Below are 22,923 nucleotides of genomic sequence, written 5' to 3'. Positions count from 1 at the left end.
ACCCTCTTCAAGGTGGAAAAGTTCCTCTCTGACTCGGATGTCATCATAGGTGTTGTTATGTTAATTTTCAGCAGAGTGACGGTCTCAGCAAAAGCCTCCTCTAGGTTGTTCTCATGGATGGATCTTAACAGAGACAGGGCCGTCTTACCAGTGTGAAGCTCAGTGTGGCGGTACAGAGTGGTCAGCTCAGACTTCAACTTAGAGGCCATAGTTTCAGCACACAATCAAGCTCAGTACCTATGATAAAAATTACAGACTTCTACATGCTTTGTAAGTGGGAAAACCTGCAAAATCGGCAGTTTATCAAATACTTGTTCTCCCCACTGTATATATAAAAAAAACTATAGTCTTGTTTTTACCTGATTGTAGGACCAGCTGTGCCCTCAGCTTGACATTCTCTTCAGTCCGACGTTTATTGAGAAGCTAAAAAGCACAATGAAATAATAGTGAAATTAATAGTGAAATAAACAAAACTGCCATGTAATTTCTGAAAGGTTGTACAGTATTGCATTTTAGTAAAGGGCACACTTTCAGACAAATGCACCTGCCCTTTCATGAAGACAGGATGCTAGCGTAACTATAGTCTTGTTTTTACCTGATTGTACCGCCAGCTTTGCCCTCAGCTTGACTTTCTCTTCTCTCAGCTGCTTGATCTTCTCCAAATGTTCTGAAAGTAAAGACAAACAGTTAATTATGCATTCCTAAATATCTGGTTATTTTACAATCAGAACTCACCAAAATGTGTCCACCAAAAACATTTGTCCACCAAAATGTGCAGAGCTAAAACTTCCCCCAACCTCTGCCTTCTTGCCCTTAAAATTAAATTGAACATTCTTTAATAACAAGTTAAGCATCTGGCTTAAGTGAATGAACCCAGGCATACCTATGTAGCAGTCCTCCACATGTTGGCGTGGAGTACCTCTCTGGTGCCTTGGAGTTCTGTGCTTGCTCCAGAAAAATAAACATAAAAGTTGGGTAACCGTCAGCATAAGACACACACAGGCTAGCTAAGAAGACACACACAGCCTAGCTAAGAACAATATGGACACACGACACATCAGTAACGGAATTGTAACAAATGCAGGTTTATCTAGTCTAGCTAAATGTTACTGCCAAGAGTAATGTTATCCACATGATGTGGATAACGTTACACAAAGAAACACAATTTAGATAATGTTACGTATCAGTTAATTAAAGTTACAAGGAATAAGCACATATATTATAACATTCTAACTTGTTAATACTCTAAGAAACACGATTTAGACAAGTTAGCTAACAATGTTACTATTCCTGTTCAACTGCTGATATGCGAAGAAGCACAAAACATCAGAACTTGAGGATAAACAAAGAAACAAAAAATTGTAAGCAACCCAACTTTTGGACACACGAAGGAACACAAGGGTTACTGTAAGTATTTCATCTCAGTCCAATGCTGTTTTTTTTCAAGCTCAGTTTCTATAACTTGTTTTCCCGCCCATGAACTTGCATTCAGCTACCAGTGACTTTGACTAAAGATGTTAATAGAATATTGCAAACAGTCATTGTTTAATACAAAACAGTCATTATGTTCTTACTCAGTAACCTAACAACACTCAGTTATTCATAATAACGCAGAACAGAACCCACCTATGTATGTGACTCGGCGTTCTATAATTTTCAGTCCGCTGTCCAAAATAAATCTTGATCTTCGTTTGTTTCGAGAGTTAATCAAATTGTAGTAAATCAATGTCATAATCCACATGTTGTATTGTCCAATTCAGAGCATATAGCTCATACCTTACACCCTTTGAAAAAGAGTTGTTCCTTTTCCTGAACGAGACTTAAAGAACTTAAATTATCCAGTTTTCACCTTACTAGAATGTGGTATTCCTAGCTTGCAAAAATGGCGATTGTCTTGCCTCACGTGCAATTCACATTAGCTACAGCGCCATCTACGGACACGGCGGTGTTTAAACACAGTAAAGAACTGTCCCCCTTGAAGCGATTACAGTCAAGGCTATAGGGCGAGTAGTTGAGCCGGGACTATGCGGAAAATGGCCATTAGTTTGGGGGAAAAGTGATGGTAAGCAATGTTGAGAGACGGCTGTTTCTATGTGTTTACTGTACATGTCTAAACAAAGGTCCTTTACACAAGCAATAGTGCAATACTCAAAGTCTATTTTATTTATAAACTACCAATGTTGACCAAAATTCTGTACACTAAGATTTACAATATTAAAATAAAGTTAATACAAATAATTAGTACAAGAATAAAAGGGGTACAATAGCATCTCTGCTGGAAGAAAATGGCAACACAAGCAGATACAGCAAATCACAGCACACGCCCTCTCTTCTGCGGCTAGCTGCCAGTGTAAAGCAGTTGAGCCGCTGGTGGAAAGCCGCCTGAGATACAGCAAATTGAGATCAGGAGAAAAGCGGCAAAAGGTGGCCCGCTGGCTGTGGGACATTATAGCCTCCTGCGGCCCGCCAGCAGCAAAACGCTGGCGGGCCGCCATCGATTGCTCACTGTGTATTGCCTATCTTTGTTCTGAGAATTATGCGTTGAGTAGATAACTTAATAACATTTTATATGACTCAGCTAATATTATCGAAGGTAATAACTAGCACTTTCTCTGTCACTAAACTGGTTATGCACGTCCACCTTTGCACGCATCACACACACAATTGAGGCGCACAATTCATATTTCGGTTCAAATAATGATGTTTTTATAACATTAAATAATAAAGTCAAACATACAACGTCTCATAATTATTTCACGCACCTATTATTTTTCAATTAATTAAGTAATCCAAAAGTAATCATACATTTTTTTCAAAGGAATCTGTCATCCCATTACAATATTATTGTTGTTGTTACATGTAACGGATTACTTGTAATCGGTTACTCCCCAACGTTTTATATCAATATATTGGGGGGGACATTTTGAACATATTTGAATATTGCGGGGATGTGTCCCCTCCAATATATACTGTAATTACGGCCTTGCTACACAATAATAATACATCATACACAATAATAATACATACTCCACAATACCAATATACATACTACACAATAATAATACATACTACATAATAATAATACATACTCCACAATACCAATATACATACTACACAATATAATACATACTACACAATATAATACATACAACACAATAATAATACATACTCCACCTTACCAATGTACATACTACACAATAATAATACATACTACATAATAATAATACATACTACACAAATGTCTTTCCTGTCAGTATTGCAAGTCTAGGCTGTGTGGAGTCTAGGCTGTGTGGAGTCTAGGCTGTGTGGAGTCTAGGCTGTATGGGGTCTAAGCTATATGGAGTCTAGGCTATATGGAGTCTAGGCTGTGTGGAGTCTAGGCTATATGGAGTCTAGGCTGTGTGGAGTCTAGGCTGTGTGGAGTCTAGGCTGTGTGGAGTCTAGGCTGTGTGGAGTCTAGGCTATATGAAGTCTAGGCTGTGTGGAGTCTAGGCTATATGGAGTCTAGGCTGTGTGGAGTCTAGGCTGTGTGGAGTCTAGGGTGTGTTTTTAGATATGAAACTGAAATGAGCACTGCGAATTGAACCAAACCTTTCTTCAACACATGACTTCCTTGTGAAATTCTGATCATACTTTTTTAAGAACAATTTAGCAAATGTAAAGAACATTTAGGAGAAGAGTAATAGCATACTAAGCTAGATTTACTGTAAGGAAAAGAATATTGAATGTGACTTAAGTATTGCAAATGTGTGTGTCCAGTTTTTCACACTTCTCTCTGGTAATTTGGCTGGCAATAGCTCATCATATCTGCCAAATGCCTTTCAACTGCCAGCTAATGGAAACCCTGGACTTGATGTCATGTATTTCTTCCCCCAGGTCCTCCAACGCCAGGAGACCGTCTTCCTCTACGAGGGGAAGACGTCCTCCCAGCAGCCACTGCAGCCTCCCACTACACCCTTATACCAGCGACCCCCGCCTTCAAACTTGCAAGTCCCTCCCATAAACATTGAGGCTCCTCCCCCCAGCAGACAAGGCAGTCTGACCTGCCTGAAAGGTGTAGTGCCTGAGCAGCAGACTGGCCTCTTAAGCACCTCACCCTCAGATAGCATCAGCCTAATGCCGGGTTCCGAGATGCCATCCCAGCTGAGCTCACCTTCGGGGCGTGATCCGAGAGATAGTCACGGGAGACGGGGGATGATGCAGGCCATTAAGAATGAGAGGCGGGCATCCAAGGTAACTTTATAGTAGCCCTCCACTCTCAACTACAACAACTGATCATTTGTTACCTGATTTAATTCACAAAAGGCCCATCTCTGTGATAAATCCTGGCATTTTGTTTGTTGTCATTTTCCCATACATTTGACCAGGCTAGTCAGTTATGAACAAAGGCTTGTTTACAATGGAAAGAGGCAAACGTCTTCCTTTGGTGAGGTGGGCAGGGATTAAAAGACAAGGCAGACCTTAGGCTGAACAAACTTGGCAACCGCATAGATACTTTGGCAGGCAGCACATCTATATCCGCTGACAGTAAAACAAGGGCACATCATTTCGAGAGACATATGTCAAAAACACAACAGACCAAAGTCTGACATTGCAGTGTGTGCACTTTCCTCTTTTGTTCTCTACTGCTCTTTTGTTTTCAAAACATCTATTTTCTTCTTCACTTGTCATCTCTCTCAAGTCCACTCTGTTCAGATGTGTCCTGTGTTCTCTGTTCTATATGTTTCAGGTGCTGGGGATCGTCTTCTTCCTGTTTCTGATCATGTGGTGCCCGTTCTTCATCACCAACGTCACTTACGTCCTCTGCCAGGGTTCGTGTAATGAGCCCCTTCTGGCCGAGCTCCTCAACGTCTTCGTATGGGTGGGATACGTATCTTCCGGCGTCAACCCTTTAGTTTACACGCTGTTCAACAAGACATACAGACGGGCATTTTCTAGCTACATACGTTGTCAGTACAACACGGGTCCGAATGCAGCGATCAGTAATAAGTCGTTGGCCATTCCCACAATACATTGTCCATCGTATGCAGTTACGCCCATACTTGGACATCCCGGTGGGAACGGGAAGATGGGAGGTGTAGACCGGAATAGTAACTGTCGAAATGGAAGGGGCGGGGCGGATGGGAATGGGATTATCATAGTGGTAGAGCCTGAAGATACCACAGACGACGGAATGGCAATAGAGATGGAATGCCCCAGAATAATGTCAGAATTGGAACCCAGAATGTCTGAGTTAAAGTTGTCCGTCAACAGCTTCCGCCATGGTCACCTGGAGCGCACCAGCAGCGTCTGATTGGTTAATTGGATGTCATCAGCTCAGTCTCTGTGGTTGATGATGGATGGACAGAGGATTGTCTATTTTGATGTGTGTGAGATCAGGGGACAATACTGGATTTGTTTTATGGTTTAGTAGTGGACAAATATAAAAGGCCCGATCAAGACCATAGAGATTTTAGGGAGCCTTTCTTCTATACACTTGGAAAGCCCTTCTAAAGCAGGCGTTGTGGCACAAGAGCTCTCTATTCATCTCTATGGATTCACCTAGACCTAAAAGTTCAAACTGACCACTATCGTTTTAAACTAATCTAACGTAGCAGATGTCAAAGAAAAGCCTGAGCGAGGTTCCCACTTACGGTTTTCAGGGTTGTAGGAAGCAAAGTTGAACAAGCTTTATCCCTGAAAACCGAAAACGTCTGGGTTTCTACCCACGCTGTGAAGGCATCAAGAAGGAAGAAAAGAAACCATGAACAAGGCTAAACCGAACTGTAATATTATTCTTAGTAACAGTTGTTTATATATTATAAGGGGTTACAACTGGGTATGGCATTACATAACAAAACTAATCAGAATTTTTTGTGGGCATGGTGAATAATAGTAACTAGATAGACTAGTAATGTTGAACTATGAAGGAATGTAACTGAACAACGTGAACCCACTAAAGCTCCAATGACAGTGTCACAGTGCCACCTTGTGGTGCCTGTTATGAATGCATGACAAATCATTTTCCGGAGGGCCTGTGGATGAAGGGGTTGGAAACACTGGTCTGAGTACAGGATCTCTCCCACGCATCATAATGAGTTACCTCAAGCAGATTTACACAACACTCTTTATGATGAGATCAGATCAGAACTAGGGATATTTAACCTGGTTCTCTATGATGCTTCATGTATTGGGGTTCTGCACGGCTTCGGCGTGTGCAAACATTTGTTACGCACGTTTAGCCTAATTAGGTCTCAGTGTTTTCCAGTCTTGAGCAGAACATAAACCCACCTCCACTACCAATGACCACTGTCTACATCGCAACTGCCACCACAGCTAAATCCTTAATACATTAGTAACTCTATAGGCCTATACATTATAATCCTGTCTGACCAACAACGTTATTCCTACAACCCATCCCCGACGCTGCCGCAACCGCCACACCAGAGCACCTGAATGAATGTATCTATGACAACATCTGACCCCTCTACACAGGTCAAAAAAGTATCAATTCACTCGGTCAAGTGCTCTCTTGTAAGGAAGGTGGAACATAAGTCCTGACCAATGCTTGGAATGTTGGACGTTTTACCAGACAAATGGCAGAGGTTTACCCTATAAGCACAGGACGTTGTAAGTCCTCTTTCAACAGCTTGTGCTCACTGGGTCGCTACAGGCCAATTGCCATGTTTGACAGAAAGTCGGGAAAAAACATTCTGCTAAAAGAATGACAAGTGCAGAGGGGACGGCACCGAAAACTGTTAAGAGTCGGTTGTGGCTTGATTCAATATTGATTTGCAAACCGATTGATCAGCGGAGTGAATAGGTAGCGTAAACAATGTATTTTAAGCTGTATATGTTTGCCGTAACAGTGTTTTGTAGGATGTAGCTAGCTCTGGTCCAGGGCGTTAGTGTAGCTTGTTAACTCTAATGTTACGTTCATACAACATTAAATCTGCTTGAATCCCCCTCCAATTCATATTTACCAGTGAGAAACTAGTCTGTCATCCTAGTCCCAACGACTTCTCCCACATGCGGAACTCTATTATAGTTTTTTCAGCTGTTAAATGCAACAATAAAATATTTATATAAAAATAATTAAAGTTATAAATAACTATAAATAGTTAACAAGCATAACAGATATACTTGTTTACATTCGAGGGAACGTTACAAATAATATTTTCCAAGTTTTGTCATGAACGCAGCTTAAGCCTTGGTCCAGAGCTAGAGATCTGTTATGTGTTACAATCAATCAATCGCTGTTTTTTATACCATTTACTTGTGAATGTCTGTCAATGACACTTGTCATATTTTTACTCTTTTAAGCATCCACATTAAAATGTATTTTTTTCTTATTTGTATTCGGTTTAATGCTGCTATTTATTTATTATTAAACAGTCATTTTATTCTGTGCGCAGACTCCCACTTTTGCTTACACATTTTCAGCTCAGATGTTTTTTTTATGACAGTTGTCTTTTCTAGGACCTTTTACTACTAATAAAACACTGCATACCCCAGCCAATTATATTATAGAATACAACATGCAAATGGCTCATACTGGCTGGTATAGAAGGGTGGGATAAACATTATGAAAACAACCAGAGGTCCCTATCTATACAGACACAAAAATATATATTACAGAACGTGCTGACATCAGTCTACTTTAGAGGGGTCATTATGAATAACATTAAAGTAACATCTAATGTCTTAAAATCTGAAAATGTATTTTGAATTTTTAACAAGATTTATTTTTTAGGAAATTGACAGTGAAAGCATTGAGAAATGTATTATAGAAGTTACCCCATGTTGTCTGATGTGATATGACAAAAGGTGTAACGTAGGAATCTGTGCAAAGCAACACTTTTTCTGGTCAAGAGCTATGAGCTGCAGATGGTGAAATGTAATGCAATGACTGATCAACAGTTAGATCAAAATTATACTTTGTTAACACCAATTCCAGATTGCCTCTTTAATTCTAGACAGCAGGCTTTGAAATATATTTATGTCTTTAAGCAAATCTTAAGGCATAATCCCACTTGCAAAATATTTGTTTGGCAGGTACTTGGTGTGCTAGCAGAAATTATCAGGTTACTGACATTTCTACAGAGTTTTACCTTGCAAATCGATTTAGTTAATCTTATATGACTAAACTTGAAATGGTTGAGACTTGAGCTTTATTTAATCCAAAAACGTGTTTTATTGCAGTAAATGCATCATAATCTGTTTTGCATAATTGTTGTTGAATCATTTGACTGCACAGTAACCCTACACTGTTTACTAATCTATTAATTAACACATGTAAACTTGTAACTTAGAATGCCAGCTGACAATATCTGACCATACTTGGGCTCTCAAGCAATGCAATATATTGTGTGCATTTTCCCATTTGGTTGTAGCCCCATGCATAGAGGAGATAAGAGTTCCAGCCCATTACCACCCACGAAAATAGATAGCAAGAAAGCTACTTAGCAAACCAGCTGGAAAATGTTAGGTAATAAGCATGCAGTTAAACCTGTTAGTTGGAGCAAATGACCAAGCTAAAGAATAATGCATTATAATCTAACATGGCATACATTGGTGAACCCTAGTAATTGTAATCTAACATGGTGAACCCTAGTAATTGTAATCTAACATGGGGAACACTAGTAATTGTAATCTAACATGGTGAACCCTAGTAATTGTAATCTAACATGGGGAACACTAGTAATTGTAATCTAACATGGCACACATTGGTGAACACTAGTAATTGTAATCTAACATGGTGAACCCTAGTAATTCGAATCTAACATGGGGAACACTAGTAATTGTAATGTAACATGGTGAAGACTAGTAATTGTATCCACAGTAAACTGTGTAATAGTATCACTGATAACCCCAGATTTATGCAAATGAGATGACAGCATCATTCTAGTGGCTGAAACAGGCAGAATTTAAACAGGGTGGATTGTACTCCACTTCCAAAGATTGCCATGAGACGAAGTAGAATTTTAATCTTTAGCAATACATTTTGTTTTGACGTATTTTTATGAAACACCAGTTTGAGGCTTAGATGGTCCGGTGTTCTTTACCACAGCTTCCAGTTCACAGGTACTGCTGCAGCATGATTTCTTTTGGCAAAAACTCCTCTAACTTTCCTCACTGTCTTTGTCAAGAATGCATGAAATGCCCCCACAAAACATGTAGTAGGTTTTAAGTGGTTGAATAAGATCCAGTGATCAAGGCAGGCAATAAAGATGCATTTGTGTTTGAGAGGGACAGTCCACTACAGGTTTTAATGTTGTACAGTTTCATCAAACAGAGAAATTATTTTATATACTCTACATGTTATTGTGACATTACTGTTTTTCTATATCTGAACATTGACAACTATTGTGTGACTTAGAAATGCAGTTATCGGTATAGGGTTTCAAATCAATAAATATAATTTGTTTTAAAAATAGCTAATTATATATTTTTACATATATACAGTGTGTTAGAAATCAGCCGTTTCGTATAGTGGTCGAATTAATGATCGCGTACCCGGACGTCAAGGGAGAGAGACATTCAATTATTTTTTGTAGTCCATTGTATATGATGTTACAAACTGGATACCACTCTGACGTACAAACTCGTTCTCATCTCAAAGAACTTCCAGCTGTCCTCTACTTTATTGCAACTCAGAATCCACGTCAGAGGACTGTAAGCCTATTGGCTGATTACTGTCACGCTTGAACTGAACATGATTCCTGTGTACGGATGAACAGATGTTCTGTTGTAATCCAAACATGACAAGCATACATTCACACACTTCAGCACTCCCCGCTATCACACATCTAAGAAAAAACATTACAATTCAATCTCTAATGAAAGAAAAGGCTCATACACTTATGTTACAAATGACTAAGACAAAACAACAAAATAATTGTATCTGACCTATGAGGTCTTATTGTCCCTCAAATGAAAATGAATATAAACAAGACAATTGACACACCCCACTCTGACACATAATTCAACGTATGACAGTCATCAATCCCGTCCCCACCTCAGATTATAAGGGTCGAGAAACATATTGATATTAACAGGCTACTATCTGTGTTAACAGTGTTCAGCAGAAAATTTGACCCAAAATAACATAATGAGTAAACAATCCCCAAAGTCCATTGAACAATCAAAACCCCCCTTGTCCGTATCATGATCCATGCAACAATATCATACAAAAGACTTATGCATATCCTGTTGTACCTGTGAAACATTCTACTTTTAGATAGGGAAAGATTCCATCTTTAATAGGGAACAATTCTACCTTTAATAGGGAAGGATTCACTGTACAAACATACCATGATAGCCGTCATAATGTCAATCATTAGGCATCATCACAAAATAAGTCCAAAATTGGGATTGTCATCATAGTTTCCCACCTGTCTTGCAAGAAACAAACCTTTACATATATGAAATCACCATATCAGTTTATTAAGGAAAATCGTAGTTTCCAATCAAGTGTCCTTTAATTCAGTGATGTAAAGTTCCAATATCAGTTAATGCAGTCAGTGTGATGTGGAACCGGCAAATTGCCTGGTTGTCCTAACAAGTCAGTGTAGGTGTGTAGTGGAGTAGTGAGCTTTGTGATGTATTATCAGAAAAGGGGTTATGATGTCCCGATCTGTTAAACGTATAACTGCAAAACAACGATTAGTGTGGTTCAACAGTCCATCAGACTTTCATCCACTGGGTAATTTTCTGTCAACTTCCACCAACGAAGACAATAGATCAGTCCTGAAAACGTATGGATCTCAGACGTTCCATCATTAGAGTGAAGCTTACACCCTGTGATGGTTCGGCTACAAAAACATATTTATCTAAAAATTAACTTACCATAAGTTAGTCCAGAATGGACATTATAATTTTTTTCCCAACCATCCATTATTCAGCTCTGTCCCAGGCTGTAATTAGCATTCTTAGCATCGTCCAAATTCATGAATGGAAACTAAATCGTCCCACAACAGCAAAGCTGCATTGCAAGCGGAAACCTACTCCAAAACACTCCAAACTAAGACTAGTGGTGTTGTTTAGCTCAAAGAACATGATGATGTTGTATTCCTCTGAAAAAGTTGTACGTTTCGCAATATATTTGTCATTTCCAAAAACGTGTTTTTCTATTTATTTTTTAAATAAAACTTACCAGTCAGTTTTGTTCACAATGGCATCAATCCGCACATTCTTTCAGAAGAGAAGGTGTGTACGTCACAGTAAACAAAAGTTAGCATTCGCCAGCTTGGAAGCAAGTTACCTATTTTGTCGTTGATATTCACCAAAGGACAGTTTGTTGACTTGCTTGAGAGACAAAGGACAATACATAAATACGACCAGGAAGAAGACTTTTTCAGAGGGATAGAACCTTACTTGTTGGAACAAAATACACAGAGAAGTGACCAAACTAGAGTCTTGAACAGCAGCTGACAGGGAGATGGTGAACCAGTTAATCCCCAACCCTTGCTCAGAATGTCAGGATGGTGGTGTAGCTGTGGATTGTGCAATCTTATGCCAACCGAAACGGACGTTTTAGAATCTCTCTTGTCGATGTTCGTATTTTTTTTAAATTGTCAAATCCATACCCAGTGTCTTTTGATCAGGCGATCTGTTTATAGGCAAAAGTGCTATCTTTCTGTTTTGATTCAAGCAGTAATCTAGGTTGCTACATTTTGCTGGACATTGCCGATCAGGCAGGCATTTATCTGATGAAGGTATTTTGGCCAACTATGTTTCAAAGTTTCAATATGTGATTGTACATCCAAAATGCACTGTTTAGGCCTGTTATGCATCAGACTAATATGGAGCCCCCCTGGGGTCAGCTGAGAAAAAAAATAATGAATAATAATCCATTCCCTCGGTTTTATAATCTGTTCGCACGGATTCATAATCCATGCCCTCAGTTTTATAAACTGTTCGCACGGTTTTGCAATCTGTGCGTACGGTTTTGCAATCTGTGCGCACAAATTTGTAAACGTGCCCAGGTAAACGCACGAAAAAGTGTGTAACATTCCAGAGAAGAAGACGGCACGGGGTAGCCTACTTTAAGCAGTGTCTGCATCCGACATGCAAGTCATATTTATCTAGATTTGAGGCTAGATGTAATGCTATATTGTGTATTGCATTGATCATTTTACTGCTTTCTTAACTTACGTTGCATTTATGGAGCTTTTCACTCACTCCAAAACCTTACAGTTAGCTAGGCTGGTGTTCTGTGAGCACCAAAGTAACGGCTGCTGTTTACAGCTAGGTCTGGGTGGATGGGTGTTTTTTTTTTTGCCTTAACATAACTGTAATGTCAGCCGAAATGACCAGCAGCTTGCGGGCCCTGTACCTAGTTTAAAGTAACCCTATATCGGGTAAACTGAACAACCAACTCCTGCCGATACAGTGACATATCACAGAGCTGTGTAGTCGCCTAACAATAATATATTTTCAGGTAACTCAACTACCAACTGCTGCTGAGGTTTTGGAGTGAGTGAAAAACTCAATAAATGCAAGTTAAGAAATCTAAGCAGTAAAACGAACAATTCAATTCATCAATATAGCATTACATCTAGCCTTAAATCTAGATATGACTTACTTGTCAGAAGCAGACGCTGCTGAAAGTAGGCTACCCTGTGCCGTCTTCTCTGGAATGTTACACACTTTTTCGCGCTTTTACCTGGGCTCGTTTACAAATTTGTGCACAGATTGCAAAACCATGCGCACAGATTGCAAAACCGTGCGCATATATTGTAAAACCGTGGGCACAGATTGCAAAACCATCCAAACAGATTGCAAAACAGTTCGCACAGATTAGAAAAACAAGGGCAAGGATTGGAAAACCGTGCGAACAGTTTATAAAACTGAGGGCACGGATTATGAATCCATTTAAACAAATTATAAAACCGAGGGAATGGATTCTTATTCTCTGGCCACGGTTTAGTATTTTTTTTCTCAGCTGACCCCAAGGGGGCTCCGTAGACTAAAGATAATGCTTTTGGAAACAAAGACATTTTTACACACATGTCTAACTTGGGGACATTAGTGCTGCTATCTCTGCATCCCTATTGCTCATGCTACCCTCCTACATTATCCCTTTATTTGCCTCATTGCACATCTAGAATGCCATTTAGAAATTGCCATTTGTACCCAAACAACTATTATCCCACTTGTAACATACACTATACCTAAACTATACCATTTGCACTACATTTGCCTTGCACATCTGCACTTTCCACATGTAATATAAATATACTTAATACTTTAGCATTTTCTGCCCTCTATTTGCACTTCTGGTTAGATGCTAACTGCATTTCGTTGTACTGTATTACTTGTATTGTTCAATGACAATAAAGTTGAATCTAATCTAATCTAATTCTTCTTACTTAGCTAAATAGCTCTAAAATGTGACTATACCACAGTATCTTCCCACAGGTCTGCGAAATTGGCTATCATGCATTCATAAAAGTCCTGTATTTTCTTTGCACATGCGTTATTACATTGGTTTCCCCCCCAGTGGGATACACTTCTCAAGTAAAATTTTGAAAAAAAAAACAGTGATTTACTTACTGCAACTACCAGGGCGATTGTATTAGCATATACACTCACCTAAAGGATTATTAGGAACACCATACTAATACTGTGTTTGACCCCCTTTCGCCTTTAGAACTGCCTTAATTCTACATGGCATTGATTCAACAAGGTGCTGAAAGCATTCTTTATAAATGTTGGCCCATATTGATAGGATAGCATCTTGCAGTTGGTGGAGATTTGTGGGATGCACATCTAGGGCACGAAGCTCCCGTTCCACCACATCCCAAAGATGCTCTATTGGGTTGAGATCTGGTGACTGTGGGGGCCATTTCAGTACAGTGAACTCATTGTCATGTTTAAGAAACCAATTTGAAATGATTTGAGCTTTGTGACATGGTGCATTATCCTGCTGGAAGTAGCCATCAGAGGATGGGTACATGGTGGTCATAAAGGGATGGACATGGTCAGAAACAATGCTCAGGTAGGCCGTGGCATTTAAACGATGCCCAATTGGCACTAAGGGGCCTAAAGTGTGCCAAGACAACATCCCCCACACCATTACATCACCACCACCAGCCTGCACAGTGGTAACAAGGCATGATGGATCCATGTTCTCATTCTGTTTACGCCAAATTCTGACTCTTCCATCTGAATGTCTCAACAGAAATCAAGACTCATCAGACCAGGCAACATTCTTCCAGTTTTTAATTGTCCACTTTTGGTGAGCTTTGTAGAGGAGATGAGTGGTACCCGGTGGGGTCTTCTGCTGTTGTAGCCCATCCGCCTCAAGGTTGTGCGTGTTGTGGCTTCACAAATGCTTTGCTGCATACCTCGGTTGTAACAAGTGGTTATTTCAGTCAAAGTTGCTCTTCTATCAGCTTGAATCAGTCGGCCCATTCTCCTCTTACCTCTAGCATCAACCAGGCATTTTGGCCCACAGGACTGCTGCATAATGGATGTTTTTCCCTTTTCTGTTGAAAACCCTAGAAATGGTTGTGCGTGAAAATCCCAGTAACTGAGCAGATTGTGAAATACTCAGACCGGCCTGTCTGGCACCAACAACCATGCCACGCTCAGAATTGCTTAAATCACCTTTCTTTCACATTCTGACATTCAGTTTGGAGTTCAGGAGATTGTTTTGACCAGGGCCACACCCCTAAATGCATTGAAGCAACTGCCATGTGATTGGTTGATTAGATAATTGCATTAATGAGAAATTGAACAGGTGTTCCTAATAATCCTTTAGGTGAGTGTATACAGCACCCAAATTTAGCATGTTCATGTTGGCAATGGCCAAACTACCTTGTGAAAAACAACGACTTGATTAGCCTTCTATATTTTGGGGAAATTTGCCAACTTTGATTCATTTTTAATCCTAATATTGGCATTCACCCAAACCCAAATTTCAAATTTAACCCATAGTAATAGGCTACCCAGATTTAATGGGAAATGTTGGGGTTATTTTAGGGGGTCTGCCCCCCTTCCTGGAGCCCATGGCTTTAAACAGTTATGAAATAAAAGCCAGAATAAGAGCCAGAAATAAAAACAAAATGCATTGTTTAATGTATATGAAATTTAAGATTCCACACATTACATATCTGACATTGTCCTCAGATTGTCTGTAGTAAGATATGTTATTCTTTCAACTAGCCAATATCCTTCGTTAACTGAGGTTTCGGATTTATTGTCCTACTCATCTAATATTTTTGCGGTTCATAAAAATTTACTTATCATATCTACCCAGCAAATCAACATTAGGGTGGAAAATAAGAAAACTCATAAGAATGATGATATTGACAGAACACAGAGGTGCATGATGTCATAAAAATCAAGGTACAATAATGAGTAATTCAGTTTAGACCTTAAACACTTAACATTAATCTACTCTATTTGTTCATTTGTCAATTGACCATTTTAGAATTTAAACTCCATCAACGAGTATCAGGCATTGGCAGGGGCGCCGCCAGGAATTTTGGGCCCCATGACAAAAAATGTAATTGGGCCCCCTCTGCGGAGCTGTTACCAATTTTTTGTGGAATTGTCCTAACTTTTCACACCTATATGGCGCCCCTGGGCGTTGATTTTAAAACACAAGTATTATCTCAAGTTATCATTGATAAACACAAACAAAGACAAAATATATATTATTTAACTAAACTCAGTTCAGCATTTAAGATTTTATTGTGGAGAACAAACTCACTTTGGCTGTTTTACCCTCTTTAGTAGGCTATGACTATATATAGATTAATATTCAGTCCTCATGGGAAACAGCACATTTTCTTAACATTATAGACTATCACTATGTGAACCTTTCATTCTACCACGTATCAATTTGTAATAAATAAGAAAACTATATTTTAACTTTTGTTAGAAAAACATGAGATTATATTTTACCAGATTAGAAAATCATCATTGTAACACTGTCTAATTTATCACTCAGTTTAAAACGTGTACTAGCTATCAGCTCAGCATGCAGCCACAAATTACCATACAGTGGGCCTGGTAATGGCCTACCCATATTGTCAGAGACTCCATCTTGTGGCTGCTAACGTTCAGCCAGGTGGACAAACTAAATGCATCTTCGTCCATTTTGACTGTCTCCTTTGTTCCTTTCCCACCTTATGACGCTTTACCTCTCTCAGCCATCTTGACTTTCCTTTGTTCCGACTTTGTCTGTACCCATTCACGACTTCCTCAGAATCCATCTTGTTTAGCCAGGAAACGTTATCTTTCTTTCTGTCCATTTAGATTCCAGGCATCGTTTTTAATTATCCCTTTTGTTCTTGGTGTCCTATTCGCGCCATGATATTTAAACATGAACGCATGTGCATCAAAGCCCGCAGTCCTCCTGTTCGATTTGTACAACTGGATGGCATTATATTTTACATGTACAAGTCACTGTATGATCACTGAAAATACTATTGCATTATGATCTCGCAGGTATAACAATTTTAAACTTCTGCACGCTACTCAACTAGTGTGGACTCTCATTATCGTAGCTCAGAAGTTCAGATGAAACAGTAGGTCTTCAGTAGAATCAATAAGATTATCCATCTTGTCGCAGCTACATGCTGTTACAAATCAGCCGTTTTGTACAGTGGTTGAAATAATGATCACGTACCCAGTCGTCAAGGGAGAAAGTAATTCAATAATTAATTGCTGCATTTGATAGTCTATTGTTCATGGTGTTACAGATTCGATCTCATCTCAAATAACTTCTGGTTGTCCTACCTTATAAACATTGCAACCCAGAATACACGCCAAAGTACTGTAAGCCCATTTGCTGATTACTGTCGCGGTTTGACTGAACGTGACTTCCTGTTCACGGAAAAACAGATGTTCTGCTGTAATCCAAACATAAAAAACATACATTCATACATTCATTCGGAGTATTGCACTTGTTAAAGTATTCAGACCCCTCCACTTGTTTTAACTTTATAGTATTATTCTAAAACTACACTTTGTTCCTCATCACTCTATACCAAATACCCCATAATGACAAAGACTTTTTTTGAAAAAAGATAAAATTATTAAAAAAAGATAAAATTAAGATTTAAATTATTATTTTCTGTAATACTCCAAATTGAGCTCAGATGTATCTTATTTCTGTTGATTTGATTGGACCCCACCTGCGGTGAATTTAATTAATCTGACATGATTTGGAAAGGCACTCTTGTCTACAGTGGATATAAAAAGTCTACACACCCCTGTGAAAATGCCAGGTTTTTGTGATGTAAAATACGAGACAAAGATAAATCATGTCAAAACTTTTTATTTGACCTATAATGTGAAAAATTCAATTGAACAACAATTCAATTGAATTATAACTGGGGATGTGGCTGTGTTCAGAAATAACCAATCACATTCAAACTCATGTTAAATAGAATTAATTACACACCTGACATCATTTAAAGTGACTCTGATTAATCACAAATAAAGTTCAGCTGTTCTAGTAGGATTTTCCTGACATTTTCTTAGTTGCATCTCAGAGCAAAAGCCACGGTCCGCAGTGAGCTTCCAAAGCGTCAGAGGGATTTCAATGTTGAAAATATCAGTCAGGAGAAGGGTACAAAATAATTTCCAAAACATTAGATATACCATGGGACACAGTGAAGACAGACATCATGAAGTGGAGAAAATATGGCACAACAGAGACATTACCATGAACTGGACATCCCTCCAAAATTGATGAAAAGACGAGAAGAAAACTGGTCAGGGAGGCTTCCAAAAGGCCTACAGCAACATTAAAAGAACTGCAGGAATTTCTGGCAAGTACTAGCTGTGTCCTACATGTGACAACAATCTCCCGTATTATTCATATGAATGGGCTATGGGGTTGGGTGGCAAGACAGAAGCCTTTTCTTATAAAGAAAAACATCCAAGCCTGGCTGAAGTTAGCAAAAACAAACATCAAGTCCCCCAAAAGCATGTGGGAAAATGTGTTATGGTCTGATGAAACCAAGGTTGTACTTTTTGGCCATAATTCCAAAAGGTACGTTTGGTGCAAAAACAAAACTGCGCATTACCCAAAGAACACCATACCCACAGTGAAGCCCTGTGGCAGCAACATCATGCTTTGGGCCTGTTTTAGGGTGGAGGGAATTATGAACAGTTCCAAATATCAGGCAATTTTGGCACAAAACCTTCAGGCATCCATTAGAAAGATGAAGATGAAGTTCATCTTTCAGCACGACAACGACCCAAAGCACACATCCAAATCCACAAAAGCATGGCTACACCAGAAGAAGATTAACGTTTTGGAATTGCCCAGCCAGAGCCCAGACCTGAATCCAACTGAACATATGTGGGGTGATCTGAAGAGGGCCGTGCACAGGAGATCTGATCACAATCTGACAGATTTGGAGTGCTTTGGCAAAGAAGAGTGGGCAAATATTGCCATGCTAATAGACTCCTACCCAAAAAGACTGAGTGCTGTAATAAAATCAAAAGGTGTTTCAACAAATTATTAGTTTAAGGGTGTGCACGCTTATACAACCAGATTATTGTGAGTTTTTTATTTTTCCCCCTAAAATATTTCAGTTTGCTTTTCAATTAAATTGTTCACGTTATAGGTCAAATTAAAGGTGGAAAAAGTTCTGACATGATTTATCTTTGTCTCATTCATTTCATTTACATCACAAGAACCTGGCATTTTAACAGGGGTGTGTAGACTTTTTATATCCACTGTATGTAAGGTCCAACAGTTGACAGTGCACAGAGCAAAAACCCAGCATTAGGTCAAAAGAACATTTCTGAAGCATTGAAGGTCCCAAAAACCTAAGTGGCCTCATTCTTTCTTAAAAGGAAAACATTTGGAACCATCAATACTCTTCTTAGAGCTGGCACCTGGCCAATCTCAGCAATCATGGGAGAAGGTCCATTGTTAGGTAGGTGACTAAGAACCCGATGGCCACTCTGATAGAGCTCCAAAGTTCCTGTGTGGAGATGGTAGAACCTTCTACAAGGACAACAATCTCTGTACCACAATCAAGCCTTTGTGGTAAAGTGGCCAGATGGATTACACACTTATAAAACACATTTATAATGACACATCCAAAAGGTTGGCAATTGCAAAAGTCGTATTACATTATATTTAGCAATTCATTTCAGGCAAGTTGCCGGTGTGTATCTGGTGCCCTAGTTTGATCACTCAGTTGCTAATAGTGATAACTGGACCTTTTTTAATTTCCCAAAGTCCTTATTAAAACTGAAAAATAGGTTTACTTCAGGGGGGAAAATAAAGGCACGAGAATAATGTACCTATTTGTATGCTTGAAAGAGTAGATTGTGACATGTAATTTTTTCAAGTAGCTCTCATGACTCAAAGGTTGGAGTCCTCACTGTGCAGTTTATAGAGTAATTGATCGAATGATTGTTTATTTTATTTTTTGCTTAATTGATAGATTGGTTATGGTTGACGACTGCTGTGTTTAACTTTTACGTTGTATGATTAGGTGCCTTGGGCTGATTTCAGCACCATGGACAGCGGGACGGAAAGACGCACTGTGGTTTGATTGGAGGCCGGAAGGAACGATTTGCGTCTATCATTGATATTTTATTTTATTTAAATCGTATGTGGGTTCCATAACATAGGTTGGCAATGCGTGTAAATTGTTCACGCAATGCCTTATTATCGGCGTGTCGCGTGACAATGGGTTTGTATTCGTTGAGGATCAGTTGCACTTCGCCGGTGGATCCAGAAGAGAGCAGCGTCGCTTCAATTCTAAATCCAGGCCTACGGTCCAAAAATCTGGCATTCTGTGGCGACGTAATGGTAAAACGCCCTATAACTGCACACTGAAGCAAACTGATTCATTTTGGTATTCCATTGTTCAGTTTGTGCATGTGTGCATGCGGCTTTATGTCTAAATAGACCTAAATCCGAACGGAGGAAACAACTTTATTGTTCCTGCGTTTACAGTAACAGGAAAGTGGGAGGGAGTGCGTGCACATCTCCGTTACTTAGCGGGTGGGTGGTGGTGGGTCTGGTCTCCGGTTCTCGAGCAGGGCTTTTCGGTGATGCGCATGCTCACTAGACGGTCTCTGGAATCTGCTGCAGCTAGCACTAGAGGGCTGAAGAGGCGACGCTGCCTTGGTAACGACACATGCGGGGCACGAGCTGGGGACCCATATTTCCCCACTTCAAAGGCTTCTTCCTCTTATCCCTCCATCCATTTCTCCATCCCTGTTTCTCACCAACAGCCAACTGGGCGTCTTTGCGTCCGCTGTTATGGACCCCTGGAATTGCAGACAAGGCTGAAAAAGAGGGACATATATAAAGAAAAGAGAGCACCGGTAATATCGGCGCATAGGCAGGTAGGCAACCTGGGTATTTTAAATCCGTTTTGCTTGTCAATTTAGCGTACGGTGTAGCACTGGGCTAACTGGAGCCACTGTTGGGAAATATCATGTATGTCATTGTCGTTATGCATTAGTAAGCACGGAAACATCTATCACAGCCTACCTTACACAGCAGCGCTGCGAGAGTATCTATCCGTGTCAAAATGGGGACATTTGTTACAGATTGTATTTAGATGTCATGCGATCCGCCGATAATATTTCGATTGACACACGTTCTGTTTAATTTAGTCAATTGATTGTTTAAAGTTAAAGTTCACGCTCTGTCCGGGTTATTTTTCTCTGTTTAGGTTATTCATCTCGATTCTAAACTAACGTATTGAGCGTGGCTACACAGTGTTACGTTGTCTGAAGGATCGGCTCGTGGATTTGACAGCCTTATCGCACGCATGTCCAAAACAAGTGGCCATCGCAGAAATCCAGAACTGGCTGACACCCTATTTCCAACAAGCACTACTTTCACCAAGCTGCATAGTGCTGTTGTCTGATGTAGTGTATTGTGAATGGTATAGGGTGCCACTTAGGACACAACAAAACTAGACGTGTATTACCAGTTGGGTTCTTGGGTTTAGTGTCGAGGATTATTCTCGGGAGAGCCGGACACACTGTCAACAACCGTTACCGGCTGCTGCTGTTATCTCCCGTTGTCCATGCCAAATTTCCAACCTGGTCTCAGGAACCTACGTACACTATTTTACGAAAATCCATGGCATCCGATTTCGTATATGATATGTGACGTTACGTTAGGTTACATTACAATGCGCCACCAGAACGTATGATACATTACGAAATTATTCAAACGTAACATATCTTACGAACGCTATTACAACATTTTAAATGTTACAAGCTCTTTTAAAACTTAAAATAGAATACAAACACCAGACAAACAAATTATATTTTACGAACGCTATGAGAGACCATTTTTTGACAAAATGTCAGACCTGTGTTTTGAACCTGCAAAACTTGGATTACATGACAGCTGCCTTACCCACTGCCCCACACTAGACATGGGGATTAAGGATGAGTAACAGCAATACCAAGGTCGCTAGTATATGTTATAAAAGCATTTTATCGTCAACGTTACGTTGACGTTAGGCATCACAGCACTGGGCTTAAGGTTAGATCTCACAGCACCAGGGCTAAGTTTTGGGCTTGGGTTAAGGTTAGCTATCACAGTACTGGGGTTAAGTTTAGAGTTATGGTTTAGGTTAAGATTACAAAGAAAATCACTTCAAACTTATGTTGTGACCACACCACTCGCCAGGTCCATTGACAGTTTCCCCAGTGAAGCAGTGGGTAGAGCTAATGTGCATGATGCAGAAGGTTGACGGTTCCAACTGTGTTTTTTTTTCCTTCTGACTATAACATTATTTTACTGCACGTAATATATCTTACGAAATCCCCTGCCTAAAATGTACGTAAAATAGTCTGCATCATCATTCTGAGACCAGGTTGAAATTTCACAATCTAGCATTCAGTTGTTAAATTTTGTGACAGTAGTGTCTTTGTTGTGTAGGCTGGCTAGTGTTAATGCATTGTAACGTTTAGCTTATGTTTCGCTGGTGGCTTGTCTTCTGTAAAACCTCAGAGTGCTGCTTGAATAACGCGTCCAAATGCTAAAGGAGATGAAGTATTTGTACTAGATTAATCATTTCATTCGTGTTACATACGTTTTAGCCAGGGGATTTCGTAAGATATACTACGTTCAGTAAAATAACGTTAGAGTCAGAATGGAGCAAAGATTTGAAAACCTTGTTTTGAAACTGCAACCTTCAGCACTCGAGGCAAGTGTGCTACCCACTGCTCCAGAGTGGAACCTCCCAACCATAAGGGCGAGTGGTGTTGTCACAACATAAAAATGTTTGAAGTGATTTTCTTTGTAATCCTAACCCAAACCATAACTCCGACCTGAACCTAGTGCTGTGATACCTAACCTTAACCCAAACCATAACCTGAACCCCGGAGCTGTGCAACCTTACCAAACTTTAACCTAACCTTTTTTGTTTCCTAACTGTAGCCCAAACCTTAACCCTAACCTTAACCCCAGTGATATCTAACCTTAACCCTAACCTCAGTGCTATGATGCCTTACATTAACCGAACTTTTACGATAAAATGCTTTTATAACATATACTAGTGACCTTGGTGTTGCTGTTACTCATCTTAAAGCCACGTATCCAGTGTGGGGTAATGGGTAGGGTGACAGCCTTCTCATCCAGATGTTGCCGGTTTGAGCCACAGGTAAAACCTTTTGTGAAATATTTATCTTTCATAGCATTCGTAAATATCATACGTTTGTCTGGCATTCGTATGTTATTTTACATTTTAATAGCATTCGTAACATTTGATATGTTGTAAAAGCGTTCGTAAGATATGTTAAGTTTTAATAATTTTGTTATGTATCATACGTTTTGGTGGTGAATTGTAATGTAACATAACGTAACGTCACGTATCATATGAAATCAGGTGCCATGGATCTACGTAAAATAGTCTACATAGTGTCCTGAGACCAGGTTGAACATTTCAAGACATAGCTTCAACAATGTGTCCTTTTTAAAGGATAAAA

The 22,923-nt window shown here is 39.6% G+C and overlaps 2 protein-coding genes across 6 annotated transcripts in view; both read left to right on the top strand.

Annotated features, from left to right (window-relative positions):
- Positions 1 to 9,353, top strand: part of htr2cl1 (5-hydroxytryptamine (serotonin) receptor 2C, G protein-coupled-like 1) — a 226,714-nt gene extending 217,361 nt beyond the window's left edge. For all 4 annotated transcript variants that reach the window (XM_034290688.1, XM_013132545.3, XM_034290687.1 and 1 more), the window contains 2 exons: positions 3,877 to 4,233; positions 4,730 to 9,353. In XM_034290688.1, the coding sequence (XP_034146579.1) occupies positions 3,877 to 4,233; positions 4,730 to 5,293 (921 nt within the window). In that variant the 3' untranslated portion in view covers positions 5,294 to 9,353. The remainder of the gene's footprint in view (positions 1 to 3,876; positions 4,234 to 4,729) is intronic.
- A 10,604-nt stretch (positions 9,354 to 19,957) lies between these two features.
- Positions 19,958 to 22,923, top strand: part of zgc:109889 (WH2 domain-containing protein) — a 35,784-nt gene continuing 32,818 nt past the window's right edge. The window contains exons 1-2 of one of the 2 annotated variants that reach the window (XM_034290834.1): positions 19,958 to 20,095; positions 20,203 to 20,316. The gene's annotated coding sequence lies outside the window, so the exon portion shown is untranslated. Of the gene's footprint in view, positions 20,317 to 22,923 lie in introns of both variants that reach the window. The other variant, XM_029117239.2, reaches the window with a different exon arrangement.

Source organism: Esox lucius, chromosome 24 (assembly GCF_011004845.1).
Source record: "Esox lucius isolate fEsoLuc1 chromosome 24, fEsoLuc1.pri, whole genome shotgun sequence".
NCBI lineage: Eukaryota > Metazoa > Chordata > Actinopteri > Esociformes > Esocidae > Esox > Esox lucius.
The sequence above is the reverse complement of the archived record's forward strand: the minus strand, read 5'-3'. Positions and strand labels throughout refer to the sequence as shown.